At 44.3% G+C, this 20,845-nt stretch overlaps 1 protein-coding gene across 2 annotated transcripts in view; it reads left to right on the forward strand.

The window, feature by feature from the left end:
- The window catches only part of scaper (S-phase cyclin A-associated protein in the ER), an 82,477-nt gene that overhangs the window by 27,454 nt on the left and 34,178 nt on the right, over nt 1-20,845 (forward strand). For both annotated transcript variants that reach the window (XM_083763419.1, XM_083763420.1), the window contains 7 exons: nt 728-870; nt 1,728-1,809; nt 1,913-2,065; nt 4,334-4,441; nt 9,143-9,279; nt 13,403-13,468; nt 13,916-14,042. In XM_083763419.1, coding sequence (XP_083619545.1) covers nt 728-870; nt 1,728-1,809; nt 1,913-2,065; nt 4,334-4,441; nt 9,143-9,279; nt 13,403-13,468; nt 13,916-14,042 — 816 coding nt within the window. The remainder of the gene's footprint in view (nt 1-727; nt 871-1,727; nt 1,810-1,912; nt 2,066-4,333; nt 4,442-9,142; nt 9,280-13,402; nt 13,469-13,915; nt 14,043-20,845) is intronic.

A 20,845-nucleotide genomic window follows, 5' to 3' on the forward strand; every position in this document is an offset into this window, starting at 1 on the left:
ATTCGAGCATGGGGCTAAATATTATGGCGATTTATTATTTTATTATTTATACCTAAACCCCAAGAAATTACATCAGACCACAAAAGATTCACAGGATCTATTGAATGTGACAAACTGACATATTGAGCCTATACACACAGTATAAGCCTTCCCCCAGTAGGCTACCTTCACATTCAGTAGTTCTTGTGATCTGTTGTTGCCAGATGTAATTTCCTGGCGTTTATTAGGACTATAGTAAACCATGAAAAAAGAAATCACCGTAAAATTATGTAAAAAAGTACATATTTAGCCCCATGCTCGAATGCCCCCGCCCCCCTGTCAAAAAGAGCTAAAATCCCGAAAAAAAAAGAAAGCAGCAAATGAAAAGAAAATTAAGACTCATCTTTTACTTTCTCTAATAACCACCTAAAACATGAACCTTGGTTGAAAAAAACTAAAGTTGTCCTTTAAAGGAGAAATCCCAGACCAAATCATGTACCCATGAATCGGCCTATAATCCCGTCCCAACATACACGTTGGCCTTGAATTGTAGAAGCAGTTAAAATAGCCGATCTACAAGCTCACAACGTGATGCGAAGCGACGCTTTGTGAGCTTGTAGATCTGCTATTTTCACTAGTTTGCGACCCGACCCGGGAAAACTTATCTTTGGGGAATCGAGCTAAAAAGTGTGGGAACCACTGCTTTTACACTAACCACATTTCCCTCCTTTCCTCTGCTCGCTTAAAGGAGCGCAAGCGGGCTCTGGAGGCAGATCGGCAGGCGAGGGTGGAGGAGCTGTTGACGAAGCGAAAGGAGCAGGAGGCCCGCATCGAACAGCAGAGGCAGGACAAAGAGCGAGCGAGGGAAGACGCTGCGAGGGAACGGGCCAGGTTTGTTCTGAGGGAATCGGAATCGTTTGTTGTCGACATGTGACGTGGTTGTTTTTGTCATAGTGAGACATCAACCGTGTCGACGGTTGACAAGAAATTTATTTTTTTGAAAGGCATGGCTGAAGGCCAAGCCGTCTAGAACAGGGTTAGTCTGTCTTTCTGTCTGTATGATAATTCCTAGGACGTCTGGAGACGTCTTGGGCACAAATTGTGTTAAGTTGTGTGATTGAAAAGGGGGCAGGTATTTATAATAGTGTGCGTGCGTGCGTGTGTTGTCAATGTCCCATGGCTTGACTACATCACAAAAGAGAATAAATTCCAGCCATGAAAGATTCCGAAATGCCCGATGAGTATGACACTTTGGCCGTAGTTGAAAATCTATGCACGTAAAAGAACAAACTATTAATCACACCAACATTTTTCTTGAAAAGCACTTTTGTTCTTATTGATTAAAAATGTATTTCATTATTTATTTCCATTTGACCAGATGGCCAAGGCATTATACCGTCACAACACACAGACAAGCAGCAATCCTGTATGGTGCATTTTTGCCCTGACCACTGCATTTTGTTCAGCTTCTGTCATAAACTTCATACATAGTACATCAACTTATTATTGATAGCTAAAGACTGAACCATGAGGCAACTATATGTCAACACAAACTTAAAACTCGAAACAAAGAGGCAATAGAGCCACCTTTATACAGTCTGCACATGCCTTTTGTAAGAATCCAACATTATGTGAATGTAACTCTTGTCTCAACCAATAGCTGAGAGACACAGACCAGGCGTCGCATGGAGTTCGACGAGTTCGTACAGCGAGTGTATTTTCACAGCTCTCTTCTCTACTTTCCTCAGAGATCGTGAGGAACGCCTGGCCGCTCTGAGCGCCGCTCAGCAGGAGGCCATGGAGGAGCTGCAGAAAAAAATCCAAATGAAGGCACGTGACCGCTGCAGCGCCACTAACGGCGGTTAAATATGCATGCCAGCAGTTGTCCGTTTCCCCCTGTGACCGTCCTGTCTGGCTCCTTCCCCTCCTCCAGCATGACGAAAGCAGCCGTCGACACATGGAGCAGTTGGAGCAGAGGAAAGAGAAGGCCGCTGAGCTCAGCAGCGGCAGACACGCCAACACCGACTACGCCCCCAAACTGACGCCGTACGAGCGCAAGAAGCACTGTTCGCTGTGTAATGTTGTGGTACGTACAGTATAGGCTAAAGGCCTATTCATAGTCCAGTTTTCGGTGAAGAGGTGACTACCGAAAACTACAACATTATGTCACGCCGCGGTGGTCACCGCTCACACGACACATCTCTCTGTTTTTACTAAACACCATTTCGGTGGTCACCTCTTCACCGAAAACTGGACTGTGAATAGACCTTAAGACGACACTGCTCAGTTCAATCTTCATTTTGCTCATTTTGATTAAAGAACTGTAGTTTCTACTAGAAGCTTTCTAGTGAGCTGCATGCAACACCTACCCGTGACCTTGGTTCGGACACTGACGGTGGCAAAAAAAAGAAGGTTTTATTTTTAAATGCACTCCTTATGCCAAGCATTTAGGTTTTCATACAGCATGGAAAACACCTTGGCATGTTGTGTGACTCTCTAATTGGCTTATTCCATTATCAAGTCGATGTTCACCTTTTACTTCATTATCTCACTTCCATAAGTTTAATTTGTGGGTCTTGCTGGTTTACATAGACATGAGGGAAGAAGATACATAGACACCGGTGGCTGCAGCTGTGCTCTATTGGCAGGCTCCATGCATACAAAAATGCTGACTGGAAGGTGATTCAGAGGATTTTTGGGAAGAGAGCACATTTAAACGAGGATTTAACTGCATTGATTAAACATGAACTCTGGGATATATCTCTGAGATTTACGTCTGGCCTTGATGATGCTGCCTTTCTCTCTCTCTCTAGCTCTCTCTCTCTCACACTCACTCTCTTTCTCTCTCTCTCTCTCTCTCTCTCTCTCTCGTGACAGCCTGACAGGCAACAAATCCACAGGCAAACACATTTATCTTTGATGAGCCGACAGTCATGGCTGCAAGGGTGACTTCACGCCCAGTTTATACTTGGTTGCATGCCGGTGTCGCGCACCGACAATGGCAGATCTACAAGCTCACTACGCGCCACAGAGCAAGATGTCGTGAGATTGTAGTTCTGCTATTTCTGCTGTGTGACACCTGCGCGCAAATAAGTATAACTCCGGCCTGAGACTCCTTGAGGCTCATAAGCGGCATCAGATAAAGAGGGGGACGGAGGGGGTGAAAGAGGGAATCTTGTTAAAATGTCAGATGACCTTGGCCAGCGTCTGACACCAGAGATCATGGATGGGTCAGCAGCAGCAAGCACTCTATTTAATGACATTAAACACAGGCCATCTGACAGTAGGCTTTGTTCCAACACTGAGAGAACAACATTGTTGCCTGATGCACACCTGCCTCCACTTGTGGCCATTCCCAAAGTCTCCTTTGGACCCCATGGTATTTGTCTATGGGGCGTCCAGTATTTATTTCCCCCCCGGGTTAATCTGACTCTTAAATGGTTTGAAGATTTAAGGTTTGAGGGTAGGAAATGCCTGACAGAAATTTGACCATTTTGGGCAACAGTACAGTATAAATATGTCTTGAGTGGATTCACCAACTGCTTTGATTGATTGAATACCGTACTCTATTGGCAGAAATGTGATCAGTACAGGATACAGTCAAACAGAAATGTAATCAGTATAGGATACAGTCAAACAGAAATGTAATCAGTATAGGATACAGTCAAACAGAAATGTGATCAGTACAGGGTACAGTCAAACAGAAATGTGATCAGTACAGGGTACAGTCAAACAGAAATGTAATCAGTACAGGGTACAGTCAAACAGAAATGTATTCAGTACAGGGTACAGTCAAACAGAAATGTATTCAGTACAGGGTACAGTCAAACACGCATCCAAAGGGTTCACCGAATACTTTATTAACGGTATGCAACAAAAAAAGTAAAGAGATACACTTCCCTACAAATACAAAAGGATAACCCAAGAAAGCACTATGGCTTGTTTCCATTTGGGTCCTGTCTGTGTATCCAATTCATCGATTCATTCTAGGTTGCTGTTAGCCTGAATAGTATTGATAAAATACAACTTTAAATGACAAACTAAGAACTCATTAGCAATTGTCATGGATGAATTACTCCCCCTGTCCCACTCCCAACACATGTATATGCACGAGTGGTTAAATGGATAAATACATCTTTCATTCTCAAGCACTACAGTCCTCCAGTGTAATTCCCTACTCTACTCTGTGACCTAGCGCAAAGAGCAGGGGGTTGGGGGGGTCAGGTCGGGTTGTGTCCCTGTAGCATATTGTTTCACCAGCCTCCCGGGGGACTCCACTGCACTGACCCCTTCCTGCCCACGTCTTCATTGTGTCCTCAGCAGTAACCCCTGACCGCTGTGTTTGCGTTCACAGATCACCTCAGAGGTGCACCTGTTCAGCCACACCAAGGGCAAGAGGCACCAACAGGCCGTCCGCGACAGTAGCAGCATCCAGGGACGGGAGCTCTCCGATGAGGAAGTGGTGCGTAACCCCCCCCCCCCCCACACACACACACACACACACACACACAACCATCCCAAGCACAAAGCTAACAGCATCCATTTAACCCGCAAAACTATACTACACTGACGTGCGTCTGAAGCGACGGGGAGAAGATGGTGATCGCCTTTTATGACGGGGTCATTATTATTGTTTATGTGTCCCCTCATATATTGCGATGGCTCTCTCCCCTTGCTTTGTGAGATTATAAATGAGCCCTGAAATGTACACAGTTAGGGTTCAGCGCTTTCGGTGGAGGGGGTGACATCACCCCCTCTTGTCTCTGGGCTGTTTTGTCTCCAAGTGCTTTTCCATGGGAAGGCAGCTCGTTAAAGCAAGGTAACCTCTCGGGCTGCAATATGAGATTGGCTTTTCAGCGTGCTCTTTGTGAGGCTGACAACTGTTGGTGCTATATGCGCCACCTTTGGCCCGTGCACCTCCTTCATTCACAGCTTTTTTTTCCAGCTGGGAATAATTGATACCCTCTCCTTTACCTCCTCTAAATCATTTCCTTTCCCAAATGCGGGTCATTTTTTTCCCGCCTGTTTGACAGTATGATAATCATAAACATGGCAGTGGAAAGAAGCAATTCACCAATATGGTGCTATAAACAGTTCACATGCACATTCTTGCAGCAAATACCCTTGCAGTGTATATGTATATACCTCTCAGTTATAGCTGATGGATAGTCAGAGGATTTTTCCAGCTCGTCCTGTACATTCTAATTCTAATCAATGAAGATATGGTTGTTGTCTAATCATGCATCAAATTAACTCTAAATTTCACAGAGACTGTGATTGCATACATGCTATGCAGTACAGTATCTATCCAATTAAACCACCTCAACCTGTCATCCCTATTTTGGGCATGACATTAAAGGCAGAATCTTCAAAAAATTGTCAACATGGCCTGGGCTAGTGGTGCCTGGACCTAGTGGTCCAGGCACCTAGGCTGGCAGTTCACATATTCAGGGGATATATATTTAAATCACAGTTTCATGTTGAATTGGCTTGATGAAAAAAACCTATATAAAGCAGAAGATATTGAATCACCATCCCTTGTGCATGATTTCAGTTGAAAACTGAAATTGAACACTTACAGTTGAAAACTGTAAGTGTACAACTGTAAGTGTGTACATAACTGATAGTGTTAGTGCAGCAGCGGAGAGTGCAGACATAGTCATGTATACATAACTGCCAACTATTCTCCAGACTGCTGCTCCATAACTCTTACTGCAATGAAAGATTTTTAATTAAAATGAAGATGGTTGGCTGAACCGAGGAGGGGTCACTCCATAGCTTCTCCTCCAGATGCCACGCACCTTCATATTTCTCATTCGGAGGGACTCGCGCATTAAATTGAGAACACAATGATTATCAACAGGGTTCGATCGATGTGTATGGAGGGAACACTCAGAGACACTCCATCGCTCTCTTTATATTCATTTAGTAGTCATGTCATCTCCGTCCTGGTTTAATTTGATGTAGGTGATCTCCTGGAGCCCTGGCTCCTGACACGTGGGATTTATTTATCGTTCACCTTTTGACATGGCAGCTCAGAACCCCCCCCCCCCCCCCCCTTCTGTCATTTCAACCCTTTTCATATCAAGGCATATTCGGCATTTGAGCCACAGACCACCATTTCTCTCAGACCCAAAACTACAGAATATATTTTGTTATCCTTGGATAACATTTTGTCCACAATCTCATGCTGTATTGATGTTGGTACCATAGGAGAGATAACAGGCAATTATTCTACATTCTCTAATTGTGTAGAATTATTGTAAATTAAGTAATGCAGATGTTTAACAATAATTGAACTTTTCAGAGCATAATATGAAACCAAATGGACCGTTACGGGACCATTTAGCTGGGGGCCACCTTTAACCCCCTCAAGGACCACTGGTGGTCCCCGGACCACTGGTTTTCAACCAGTGCTCTAGACCCACGGACGGGGGGCTCATCCCTGGCAGCAGCCAGTGGTGGACGGGCTCGGCCAGCAGAGGGATCACTAGGCTAGAACGAGGCTCTGGGCGAGCAGGGCTGACCTCCCAGAAAGCCACTGACTGGTCCTAAAGGTCTTGTTGTTGTTGAAACCACCCATGATGACTTAGCATGAGAACTGTGTTGAAATATACAGAGGGCCAGCTGAGCCTGCATAGCCCTGCGCCTGCCTGCCCTGCCTGCCCGCCTGCCAGGCTGTTTTGAGAAACGGTTGTTGTCTAGATATAGGAACGAAGCAGCCACTGTTCTCTGATATCACAGAGGACAGCCGTTCTATTTAAAAGAGCCCAGGGGAAAAAACATGGCATCAGGAGATACGTTAGGATCATTCTTGTGTGTGAGTTTTTGTCTTTTCCCCTTTTTTTTGTCTTTCTCCAAAGTTTCAGTTTAACATTTTTTTTTGTGTGGTATTATTTGACGCATCTTGAATGTCGCTGATAGCCATCAATTCCACCCCCACCCCCTCCATTCCAAAACTGTTGTAGCGACGGTAACTCGATACAGGCTTGCATCACATTTTACCAAGTAGCCAACATGAAATACAGCTGTCTGTCTCACACCAAATGGAAAGCCTACCTCTTGGGCCTTTTGTGTGTGACAAAAGGAGGACCGGGTGAACATATCACTTAGATTTTGCCCGGGTGTAAGTAGGCTTTCAGCTCTGCTTTGTGTGTGTTTGTGTGTGAGTGTGTGCGGGTGCGTGCATGCATGCATGCATGCGCGCGCGCGTAAGAGAGATATGTTTAGAGAGGTATTGTATTACTCTCGCCCGTCAGTCAGTCTGTGGTACACTAGTGATGCCTTCAGGCCCTGTCTCGTTGCTCTTTTGTTCAAATGGTTCAGGTAAGACACCTGTCCGTCATCCAGTCACGTCGTCTGAAACCTCCACACACCATCCACTACGCACCATCTCCTCTGAATCTGTTAGGATTACACACATTGAGGTCATCACTCACAGTAGCATTCACGTGACAGCGTTTTGATGTACGTATCTGTAAGGCCTGATACTTCCACTGACTCACCAGTGTACTGTATTTGTCAGGCGATTGGAGGTGCTACTTAAATAATCCCATTAAGTGAGGTGGTGGGGGGGGGGTCAGGCTGGCCGGCAGGCCTGAGCACTGGATAGCCTCTCAGAGAGATTACTGAACAGCTGCCTCCCATACAGGGGCCAGCTACGGTCATGACCAGACCCTGCAGTGTCAGGTACACTGCGGGGCAGTAGAGGTAGAGGGCAGAGGACTGCACTGTCAATTTAAACTCTGTTCAGTGTAAAAATGGATGGCTCCATTTCAATGTGCCAAGCTATCAAGTCTGTGGCTGTGAGTTTGGGGATAACTTTGCACTGATCAATGCCAAATGTCTTGGGCACACTGGTCAAGGGAGTAACCCCCCCCCCCCCCCTTATATACTGTAGTGTATAGTATATGTTTTGAAATAATTAACTATAATTTCATTTTATATTGGAGGAATTCAATTGCAGTCCATTCTGGCTGAAACGGGTATTGAGTGAATGGAGTCATACGTCAATGACACATCGTCCACTGGCCGCATGAAGGCAGAGATCCTGCCGTTATTAGACCCCGTCTTGTTTTACTCTCTGAGTTAAATTGTACACACTTTGAGGGAAACACAATACTCTTGCAATGTTGCTGTGGTCTTTTCCTGTCCAATGTCATCATTTCCCCCATTGCCTCCAATTGTATTCTTGTATTCTCTGAGGGAGAAAAGTCAGATGATACATTGATATTTTTTAATTGATAAATCAAAACGACAAAGGAGTACAGAATCGCTGCAGATTCTACTTTGAGAATATAACTCTCCTTGACTGGGTATAAGGACACCTGTCTTTCAGCGGTTTCTCTCCCCGAGTCCAGGGAAGCAGGTGCACCGCCCCCACACTTGTGGCCAAAGGGTATGACAACACAGACCGCTGAATGGAAGAGCCTTTATCTGCCCGTCCATTCTGTCCTCTAGGGTGCTGGATGACAGGATAATTGCGTAATTGGTTACTCGCACATACATCATGTTGTCCAAATTGGGTTACATCCTTCTCTCTCTCTCACTCTGTGTCTGGGTGGAAATATCAGAATCAAGTGACAGTGACGAGGCCCACTGCTCACACTTCTACTGTCCCTCAGCATGTCTGTGGGCATGTGGCTTCAAAGAGCACCGAGCACTGGAGGTGCTCTGGCAATTACAGGATATAATGGCAACATTTTGAGGGCAGCACACAATGGATACACACCTGCTGTTACAATGAACAACCTTTCGCTCTGCAGCCGGATTGGAATTTTCTTTAGTTGTGTTATTTTTCCCCTGGTCATGGTAGACATGAATTGCTATAGGCAGGTTTGGTGATTACTTGCACCGGGGTGGGAGGTTCTTCTCCTGGCGAGTTATCTTGTGCTAAAGCAAGACGTCAGACAGTTGTGCTGTAAGGTCCCTCAGCTGCAAGTGGAGGAGGTGTTGAGAGAGTACAGTTGTACTGCTACTGTCCCTGTCTCACATGATACAAACTGTACCCCTTCCCAACCCCATTAGTATGTTCCTTTGATCCCAGAACAAATAAACACATTATTTCTGTGCATACGTGTGTGCGTGCGTGCGTGCGTGCGTCTGCTGCGTCAGATAGATGGATAGATCGTTTTTGTGACGTATTGATTATTGTCTGTTTCAGGAGCATCTGTCGTTGAGGAAATACATTGTGGATATCGTAACGGACGGCTCCGTCTCTTCGGAGAGCGTGAAGGATGGAGAGGAGAGGCAGAAGGCGAGGAAGAAGGCGAAGAAACTCCGTGCCAGGATGAACTCCAGGTAATGGGCTCTATGCACATATTGGAAAGAACCATTTTGGAAAGAACTTGGGCCCCTTCTGTACTTCCTTCACAGGTGTTACTGCTGATACTAATGAAGGCTCTGTTCCATTTTGGTCAAACAAAGGTTTGGGTGCTGCTATTGTGCATGTTGGCTCACTGGAAACACTGCTGCACCAGTGGGTCTCAAAGTGTCCTTGAGTGGGTTCCAAATGGCCCTGTACGGGTGCGTAACTCTGAGTGTACAAAAGGAACCATTATGGACCCGTAAGTGTCCATTTGTACACTCTAAGAGTTACAGGGTCCTTGAAATTTAAAAGTGCACATCAAATTAAATTTGTATCATCGGTAACACCTGTGAAGGAAGTAGGGAACGTACAAAGAACCTAGTACAAAGGACTTCACTGTGCCAGGGACTTTGTCTTATTTTATGAGTGACAACAAGATGGAAAGCAGATGTTGTGTGTTGTTGTTCCTGCTGTCCACAGTGCAGCACTGATGAGCTTAATTTATGACCACTTTGTGTGATTGGGGAGCAAAACTGGCGATCGATCTGTGAGCCCCATGCTTTCACCTGTTAAGAGCTCTCCCCCAAATTACTGCCACGGCACTGCCAAAACCCAAAGGCCCTCCTGGTGTACAGTACTATGTTGAAGTATGTGTAACACCAGGTCTATTTTTCTTTCTCTGGGCTATTGATTTTCTTTTGTTATGAAGTATCAGAGAAAATCAATAGTAATCAACAAATAGGAGCCAAATAGGGTTCTCCGTGTCAGAACCCATGCTTTGGTCTCAGTAGATTTAGCGTCTTGTCACAACTGGAATGGATTGTTGGAGGTGATTAGAGATGGTGTTTCCTAAATGCTATTTTGCGTACCTTTTTAAACTAAAAGTTTGTCTGAAAGTGGTTAAACATTGGGACACATCGGCTACTTAATTGCTGATACTGAGGTCGTCAAAAAAGGCAAATAATGGCAGAAATATTGTCCAAACTGATATATCGTCCTGGCTGTAATCCGTTGAGATGACTTGACAATGCTGCACTTTCAGCCCATGCATTGCTCTTTCTCCAAACTCAATTCACGGTATACATTTTCACTTTTCTCCACATCAAGAGGCTGTACAAATGAAGAATAAAGGGCAGCGACAGCCCTTGAAATGCCTGTTGCATTTTGTCCACAGTACTTGCTTATCAGCGTAGCGCTGCATTCTGAGGTACTGGCTGCACTGCTGAGGAGGTGACAACACGATCTGCCTCTGTTCATTGTCACTCCTGGCCTAGCAGTGCTGAGACCAGCGCTCAAAGGGAACATGCTTTCAGAGGTCATAAATAACACAGCCCCAGTTAACATAAAGGTGAGCTGCTCCACCGTTGGGTGGAAATGAGCCATTTTATTGGAACACTGTATGGTGTCCGTAAAACGCACGAGAAGTTTTCACTAGGCTCCCAAGGCCAACTCTGAGCCGAAATCTGCCAAAAAGCAGCGCGCACACACTTTAACCCTGTGTATGTTGTTTCTCTGCTCCAGCGGGCTGGCTAACATGTTACGGTAATAAGTCTTTCGGTTCTGAAAATATGCCATTTAAAGGGCTTGTTAGTGGCATGTCTGTTAGTGTCAAGATGGGTTTTGAACTTAGAAACCCAAGTCCCCACTGATCCGCTTGTACAAGCTGTTTGCCTATACCTTGTTGCATGTGTTTGGCTCAGCGGGGAACAGAGCAGCCTGTGTGTGTGTGTGTGTGTGTGTGTGGTGTGTGTGTGTGTGTGTGTGTGTGTGTGTGTGTGTGTGTGTGTGTGTGTGTGTGTGTGTGTGTGCGCGCGCGTGCGTGAGAACCTCAGGGAAAAGTGTGTACACAAAGGCACTCCTGTATGGGAATATGGAGAGGGTGAGCACAACCCTAGCCTCGATACCCAGGCTTTCATTTCGTCTGCGCGAAAGATGAAAGCCTGGAAAAAGCCGTGGGCTGAACCAGTCTAAAAGTGGGAGTCAACCCTTCCGGGTGGGCGTCGCTCTAAATGATGTGACGTAGCGCTGCACTAGGGGGGAGAGGAGGGGCCGGGGGTGACGGACAGATCGATGAGATCCAATCAGGGTGCGCGCATTTCTGAGGCGCGACCCGCCCCTCTAGACCAGAAATGTCTCTACTTAGGTCAGGCTAGCACAACCCTAACTCATTTCACCCAATGTGCTGCTGGCCTAGGTGGGGAAAGTGGAGTAGCTGGATGGGGTTTTACCAAACACACACACATAACATAATTTGCATCCAAGCCGAGTTCTGCTGGATGTAGGGCACTGTTTGCTATTACCCCGTTTCTGTGTTGCAACGCACTTCAAAGCTATGTTTAACATGTGACACCATCATACGATAAAGTATAAATCAGGCAGTATAAAATAAATATATCCATCCCATCCTCTTATTCGATATGCCATTGTAGAGGCTAACGACCACTGACATAGTGCTTGTTTTCATCTATGATTTTAGTCCTGTGTTATAATGTTGTTTTGTTCTGAAACAGTAGTTTCAGAACAAATGTGGTTCTTGTCGTGGATTTTTGCCTGCATACACGGGTTTAAGAAGAGAAATGTATAATAGTTGTCTCCTTGTACAATAAGACAAAACGCAATATACAGAGGCTTAGATCATGATGAATTGATTATTAGTTCTGCATTGTTGATTTGTGCCTTTTCCCTTATTGCTGATTACTGATATTTATTGCCCTAAGCCCATTTAGCCAGCCGTGCAGCCGACTGTGATGAATTGCTTGGCAATTGCTCCCCATTTAACCTGGCTGGGTGTAAACCTGTCAGAGATGAATATTGTAATATCAAGAATGACAAATGGGCCAGGTACAGTCGAGACCCCTTGTGAAAGCAGGCCTGCATTAACCATTCTTCCTGCTCAGAGGACACGGTAAATAATGTTAGCAAAATGATGGACCCCCTCCACTCACCCCCACTGTGGTTTAGCTGGTCAGAAGCACTAAGAGAGTGCCTGTAACATTGAAGGTTTTTGACCTTGCATTTTAAAAAGAAACAATAAAAACATATGGAAACTATTTGTAAGATAAACCTGTACTGTTTTATATACAGTACACCCCACGTATACAGTATCCTGTATGTGTAGTATATGTATACTACGTATCCCATGCTGTTTTTCATATTATGAATTATAATTATAAATTATCCATAGAAACATATATTTATTTTCTTTTTTTTATTAAGTTCACTATAGAAACCAAATGAATGCATATTGTGATTAACGGTCACAAAAACATGACATAATTATAAAATTATAAAAAAATTGGCACACTATCCTATTAAATTATGAGGTAAGACATCCATTGATTTTAGATGGCTGCCCTTGAATCTCTTGACAAGAGATTGTGAACACCGGATTGGGCGTTGCTAGTTCCAGGTCTGGTCCTCAGGGACGGGTCCACCTGTCTTCCAGGAAATGTTTGAGTTTATCAGCCGCTGGATGGATGACCGTAAGGCCATCTATCTCACTCTGATCAATAGTTCTTATCTTGTCTGCAATGCCTGATTGACAGATGGATGACTCGTCCAGTCCAGTCCCCAAAATGCACGTGCATGTGCACGCACGCGCACAATCTGTGTTTTGTCAGTGTCTGACTGTCGGGCTAATGCAACAAAGATACCGGTCCCGTAATGACCATGACCTTCTGGGAGGTCACGCATTCAAAACAGCAGTGGCGTAGCATGAGGGCCCCTGTTAACTGTTTATTTGACAATGGGTGAAATAAAGAATTTGAGCTGCCCTTGTAAAATTATGACTTGAGGGAAGAGGGACTTAACGGTATGGAATTAAGCCTATAGTCTATATGAGTAGATGGCAGCGAGACAACAGGTCCCCGCAGAGCTGATGTCTGATTATTTTAGGCCGAGTCACTTGGCTAACGGCTGACAGGCCAAATAAACACTCTCCCTCAACATGACCTTTCTCTCCTTCTTCACACTTTACATCCTCCCTCTTCTTAACTGACAGGCCAAGCACTCTTTTCCTACGATTCAAAGACTTTACCCCCTCATCTCTCTCTCTCTCTCTCTCTCTCTCTCTCTCTCTCTCGCTCTCGCTCTCCCTTTTTTTTCTTTTTTCTCTAGGGCAAAGGAGTTCGAAATGTCAGTGGAGGCAAAGGCACAAGTTCCTGACTCACCGTACAAGGCCAAGTACGTTAACGCTTTAACTTTAACTGGTGATAAATGGAGGCATGGAATTGATTACTTTTCAATAGTATTTACTGTAGGTTTACTGGTATTTCTACACGGCAAAATCCTCAGTGTTTTAATTTAACGATTGTAAGATAATGTATAAATGTAACCAAATGGATCCTCACAAGTCCATTTGGTTACATTTGTACACTCCAGAGTTTACTATGTAATGACTTCTTAAAGTGTGGTCTGGGTACCCCAAGGGTTGTTGAGTGGGGTTACAGGGAATCACCAGCAAAATAAGTTAATATAGCATCAAAAGGTCTTGAAAACTTTTGAAAAATGTGGAATTTTGTTAAAATATTCTAAAACACAAATCACAAAATAGTTTCAGGTCTGCGGCCAAATACATGAAAATGTTCGAGAACCGCTGGTGTAATGACAGTGTTTCTCCTGGATGTTCAGGCTCCAGCGCTTGGTAAAGGACCTGCTGAAACAACTTCAAGGCCAGGACAGTGGCCAGTGGGCCAACAACAAAGTATCTGCTGTGAACAGAACCTTGGGAGAGATCTCTCGCATCCTGGAGAAACAGGTAAAAAAGCAACCTCTGGAAAATTATTCTGTTTGTGTTTATATTTTATCCTAACCTTTTTTTCCCCTAGTTTTTACATGTTTTGTTGTGCATAATTAGGCCTGTCACATTTGTTTTTGATAATCACAATTATCTGAATTGTTTTCCATTCATCTGTTTTGAAAAATACTGACTATGTACAAGCTCCCAACATGCTGTAAAGAGGCGTGTTGTAAGCTTGTAGATTAATCGTCAACTAAAATGTCAGGATTGTGACAGCCGTACTAATAATTCAGTTGACCACACTGCTGTAACACATACTTACAATAACTGTCCGGTCTTTTGAGAGTCATATATACACTGTCCCACTGCCCATCTCCTCAGAAGCATTGTTGGACTGCCTTGTGAGCGGCCCACAGTGGTCCACAGGATTGTGGGGGGACGAACCAGTCCCTCTGGCATTCTCCACTGAAGCGTCATGTTTGGCTGCAGCTCCCCCTGTCCCACCGTCCCAGCGTCGAGTATCGCTTACCCCAATAAAATCCCCCCGCCCTCGCTTATTGGTTAATGCAGACCAGATTAGCTGTGTTTTCATTGTGCACATGGTACTAATAGAAGCGCTTCCCCATCACGAGAGCCAACGTTGTCTCGCGTCTGGCTCGCTCACACAGCTCAGATGTCATGGGTTTAGACAATGGTAAATTGGATTTTCAAATGAAATGTCATTAATGCAAACGATTTTATGGGGCAAAGTCAGGGGAATTTGATATTAGATTATGCGTTCTCTTTGAATTTGTTACTCTCGTGCGAAGTGCAATTCCAGACGTTTTGAACAAGGGTGAGTTAATCATCATATATTTATTTAACCAGGTGAATGATTCATTAAGATTACAATATATATATATATATTTTTTTTTAAGTGACCTGGACAGAAGCATGAACATTGTTACAACCATGAACACAAACAATTCAAACAGACAAGTCAACTGTCAAACACTACAACCCATTTAAAGTCATTGACAAAAAAAAGGATGAATAAACATGTACAACAGATTTTAAAATAATGTCAGTGAAAAAACATTGACCAAGAGTACTATTTTCTTGATTGTGTGTACTTGGCTATCAGGTAGTAGCTCGCACAACTCAAATCTCTTAAAATCTCTAAGCATTTACCGGGTGCGCGGACGGGTAAGTAACTTTGCAAAAGGTATTCTCTGAAAGAGAAAACGCCAGCACTCACAGAACTTATGTCTTAAGGCACTTTTTTTTAATTCGTATAAGAGTAGGCATGGTAGCTGAGAAGCGGCAACAACGAACGCGTTTCGATCCTCAAGTCTTCATCAGCGTTGATCGTGTGTACTCAAATTTATGTAATCAGGTTCAACGTTCAGGTTTCTGTGCATTACTCCAGTTGGAAGTAGTCAGTGTATTTAAAAGCTATTTTGTAACGAGGGGGCAAAGGCTTTGGCTTGTGATACTGAAACTCACAATTAAAAATAAGAGTTGAGGGACGGATACACCTGCCACAATGTTTATGAAAGGGAGAAAACATGCACCGCCACAACCACCACTGCCACCGCCGCCACTACCCTCCTGTGATGAGGCATAAATCTCCTGCCAGCTTGTGGTTCAAGCCATCATAACAACCCATTGTGCAGCCGGGAGGATAGAGAGACGATAGTGTCTCTCCATTGACGAGGGGGAGGGCTGCGGAGGCTATTATAGAATTTCCCCAGAGAGGTAAAAAAAAAAAAAAAAGTGGTAGCTGAGGCGAGTGGCACCAACATACTGGTAAGAGGAGGAGACCAATGTGATTTGAGTACCGCACAAGCTGTCACTAACGCACGACGGCCCCTCCCCTCAGCTCCACTCAGAGTCCCACTGGGAGGTCAGAGGTGGCCGGGGCAGGAGCTGGGCTCCATTCAATACTGGTGTCACGGGTACACGCGCAGATCAAGGAAGGCTTAGTCTGTGCATGGCGTTCAGCTTTGTACTTTACCTTTACTGCATATGGTTTATGGAAACGGCTTTTTAACCACTTTAAAGGAGCACTTCAGCTAGTTTCAACCCATGTTCGTATAATTGTCCTCACTAATGCTCATTGTGAGATGGCACCATTTTTGTCTACTTGGTCTGTGTCTATAGGACAGTTTAGAAACCTGCCTACCTGTCACATCATCGGTAGGATTTCAAACTTTAAAAACAAAACAAACAATTAATGCAAGAACAATGGCTTCTATTCATGCTAACTTTCCAGGAAGAGAAAGGCTGTGGTTTCTATTAGCTTGGTGCATACCATTGATGATGTCAATGGTAGGCATGTTTCTGAACTGTGACAACTGTCCATAGGCCACCAATGACACGCGTGAGAAATTGTGCCTTCATATCATTAGTGAGGTCCAATCATATGAAGGTAATGTAAAAAATGGGTGACCTGCTCCTTTAATGCCTATATACTTCATCATAAGGTCACAATCGATCAGCATCACATCAAGACGAGTTGTGAGCTTGTAGAGCTGATATTTTCCCTGTTTTTGTTATTTGGGGAAATTTGTTATAAATATATAAAAAATAGACGAAATCTTTGAAGATGTTTTTATATTTTTGAAAGTGGTTAAACCATGTTGCTTTTTTGTGATTATTACCAATGACGCGCAGCAGTCGCTCTCAGCCTCGCCCCCCAAAGAGCTAACACCGCGTGTGTTGGCCTCGGCTCGCTGTGATTGGTTAACGAGCGAGGCAGCCTGGGGAACACTTCCTTGTCTAATCCCTGGACAAAGTCAAATAAATAGAGTCTCATTCAGCATGGCCGTCTGGCCCCCGAGTCACGTCAAGTCAGGTCCGTTTAGATTATTTGACCTAACAAGCATCTCTTGTGTCATTGACTCACCTAGACATTTGTTTTTCTCCCCCCTATCTGATTCAGTCTCCACTTTCTCCGCTAATTCCTTAGACAACATCTGACACGCCCCCCCTGCACTGCCATTGGAACCCCCCCATCTCCAGCTCTCTGGCCCCAGTGAGCACCTCCCTCTGTGGTCACTTAATGGTTTATTTTGTGTCAAACCCAATTTCTTTTTTTTCCCCCTTTTTCTTAACATGGGTGATATTGAAGAAAATATGCACCTCACTTTCAGTCTTTTTTTTCCTACTTTCTCCTCTGTTTGCACGTTAGTAAGCGTTCATATTTATGTACTGCCCAAAGTGTTTACCTCTGCTTTCAACTATACACCAGGCAGAAAATGATAAGTTGAGGAACTGTCAGAAACACAACATTCTTGGCGCTAAAGACTCCAGACTGTATTTATGTGTTCATTAGTCAGCTGTCAAGGCCCGGTTGGGACCACCAGTAAGCTTTATATGGATCTGTAACTGTGGGTATATCCCAAAGGTCGGGAGACTTTTTTTGGGCTGTGGCATATTTTTGTATGGGTCACAAGTAAATATCCTTTTTTATAAACTAGACTGGTGCCCGGCTGTAGAGCACCGAGTCGGTAATGATGGAAGTTGGAGATCCATGCCCCACCCGGCTATGCCCGTTGTACCCGGCTATGCCCGTTGTACCCGGCTATGCCCGTTGTACCCGGCTATGCCCGTTGTACCCGGCTATGCCCGTTGTACCCGGCTATACCCGTTGTACCCGTGTCAGAGTACCCGTTCCACCCATCTGTCTGTGTCCCTTGTATGCCCATATATGGAGATTTCTGTATCTGTCTCTCTGTGTCCCTTTATTCCTATATATGGAGTTCTGTGTCAGGCATACCTAAATATGGAGTGTTGTGATGTCAGGTATGGCCAAATATGGAGTGTTGTGATGTCAGAACAGGCCAGCTCCATATATGGACATATGGACCGCCTCGACACCGGGCACTGCACTCCCTGTGGGGTTGTGGAACGCGTGTGTCGAATTACGTGGATTTCAGACGTACACACACACACACACACACACACACAGACACAGTGACTTGGTGCATTTATAGTTAGATTTTATTTAACATTTTTTCCTAAAGAAAACGAAAAATGTAACGTGTTCATCAATAATAATAACAAATATTTTTCTAAATAATTTAATAAATTTGAAAACAAATCAAAGACATTACATACATAAATAAATACATTAAATAGCAGATTTATAAGCTCACAACGTGTCACAATATTGTGCCTTGTGAGATTGTAGATCAGCTAATTTCGGCTATAGATACCCGTAAGGGTCCATTTAGTTCCATGTGTAGTTGTGATTAGATTTAAATGAACACTGATATTTAACTGTGTAGTAACTTAGGTCTGTTTTATTTACTAAGAATAGAGGTCTATTTACTGCAATTTCACTAATAGAATGAACAACCTTTATTTTCCACCAGGCCCATAAAATAGGAGATTATAAACTGTCAAGTGTTCACAGAAAAACGTTTTTCAGTTTTTTGTTTTGTTTTCTTCACCTCAAGACCAAAAGTAGAGTGAAATGGTTTTAACGACGACCCACAGCTCTTTGCGGTTTCTGTGGCTGGTTTGATTTTTTGCACCATGCCGGCCTTCGATTAATCTCAGCATTTTCTAGAATAAACACAATTTGTATTATTTCCCATTTCCACGTCCCCTCAGCAGTCGTACTGTATACTAAACAATATGCCATTATGTCCTGTAAACACGCAAGTTTGCGCTCTGCCTCTAAATGTTTATTCCAGCAGTCTTGTTGTGGTTTACAGTAGGCTCTGCCCCTAAAACATTGTTTACCCATCGGAGGCCCTTCTGTAAGCCTGTATAATGATGACATTTTATGTGGAGAGAATCTCACTCCCCCTTGCGTTCCCTCACACTGCACGGCACTGAGGCTGTCCCCTCCTCCCTGCTTTAATGTTGGCTAATTAGAGTGCCTGGTGGGAGTGGACAACACAGGGCAGTCTGGCGGACCCCTCCCAGCACCTGTGCCATGGTCACGGGAATTTGCAGGCGCTTGGCCTTCTGATTAGGCCAGCTAATAATAATGGTCACCCTGGATAATAATTGTATAACGCTCTGGAGTTGTGTAATTAAGGGTCTGTCGTTGGCCTCTCACCTCTCTTTGACGCTCAGTCTTTGATTGGGTTCCTGTTTATTTTTTTCTTATTTATTTTTCTTCGTGAGGACAAATGAGCTGCGCATCTTATTACTGTTCTATTGGAGTTTCTGGCCGGGTGTGGCCGCAGGAATCGGTTGGAGGATCGCTCAGAAATGCAATTTGTAAATCTCCTGCTGTACTTATAGAGGCGGAGAATGTTTTCGTCATGGTAAAAGTGTTTATACACAAGCTTTATACACAAGCTGCTTAGTGTGTATAGTCGGTGTCACAGTAGTTGCATACAAATTTGATTTCTGTTGCCCTTCCGTGGCGAGGTTTTTGGAGAAAAATATATCATCGCCAGATGTTGTCTTTTGCATTTGGCAACACTCAAGCTGAAGAAAAATGGTGGATGTTTAGTTGTTTAGTTTTTATTAAATGGTTGTATTCATGGTGATATTTGATGTTTTTAGTTTTATTTTAGTTTTAGTTTTTTAAATAAGATTGCACGTGTAGACCACCTACCCACTTTGGGGTAGTTTGATCTTAATCCTCTTCACCCTTATTGTTCCATCCTCACAACAGATAAATCTGTCAACACAGCAGAAAAGGCACTAGCCAAGCAGGTTCCGAGCTACCCCCTTTAATTCCATTTGATAAGCCACCATGAAAGAGCTGACTTTTTTCATTTAGCCTGGAAGCTTTTTAGGTAGGTGTGTTGATGGTGGGTTAAGAGAAGGGGTTAAACCAACCTCTGTGACTGAAAGCCAATTGATTAGGAGCTGTTTAGATGACGTAAATAACCCCCCAGAGATCTACAAAACATTTTTAATGAATCCTCATTGTGCTCCAAGCACGACTCTGAACGGAGAGCTTGTCAAACATACAAAAAAATAAAAAAATAAATAAAGGTAATCTGTCCCTGAACCAGCGTTTGAGCGTGTTGTTTTTGTGTCACTGAATCTCGAAAGAGCAGTACACTTTGGCGGCAGGCATGACTGACAGATGAGAAGATTATCTGTAATTTCGCCAAAGTCTCTTCTCTCTCTCGATGTGTTTGGGCTTGTCGGTGACTTCCCATCCGTAGAACAAAAGCCTTGTGAAGTGGCTGGATTTGAGTCCTGTCACATCAGAAAGAGGGGAGTCGTCTTCCCCTGTCCTCGTGCTCTACTAGCGACCTACACCGCTGATGCAGCCGCCTGTGTGCTCCTCGGCGGTACCATGTGAGGGAGAACTTTCTATCAACAGCCACAGACCCACGCCCCCCTCCACCTCTCTCCAGGCCCTTCTCTCTCTGTTGACCCAGGCAGAAACATGCCTGATAGCAGCGTTCGCTCCCAGCTTTGTAGTTGTTGATTTATAGGACTCTGCAGCAACAGCGTCTGACCCACCGCCAATTACTCTAACTCTTCTCTTCTTCTGCTCCCTTCGGGAGGACAGGACAGGAACCATCTATTAAGATGTTTGTTCTTAAATGTAAAGCTATGGACTGATGTTCTACCCCCCCTCCACCCCATACTCCACCAACTACACATTTCTTGGTGTTGCAGTTGTGTCTTGTCCAGGATAGAGAGAGACGGGAAACAAATCCATATTGCATCTTATTGGAGCAATGCACTTAAAGTTAACTTCTTTCTGTTTGATTTTCCTTGTCGCCGCGTCCCATTGGCCTACGCTCGGCCTCTCCGAGTTCAATGTTTGTCTGTGGAGACCACCGTGCTGCCAAGTGGAGCCTGTAGAGTAGTTGTCCTCCGCTGAGATTTGACTGCTGTGGGGGCGGAGTAGG

Source organism: Protomyctophum parallelum (assembly GCF_964188405.1).
Source record: "Protomyctophum parallelum genome assembly, chromosome: 4".
Taxonomy (NCBI): Eukaryota; Metazoa; Chordata; class Actinopteri; order Myctophiformes; family Myctophidae; genus Protomyctophum; species Protomyctophum parallelum.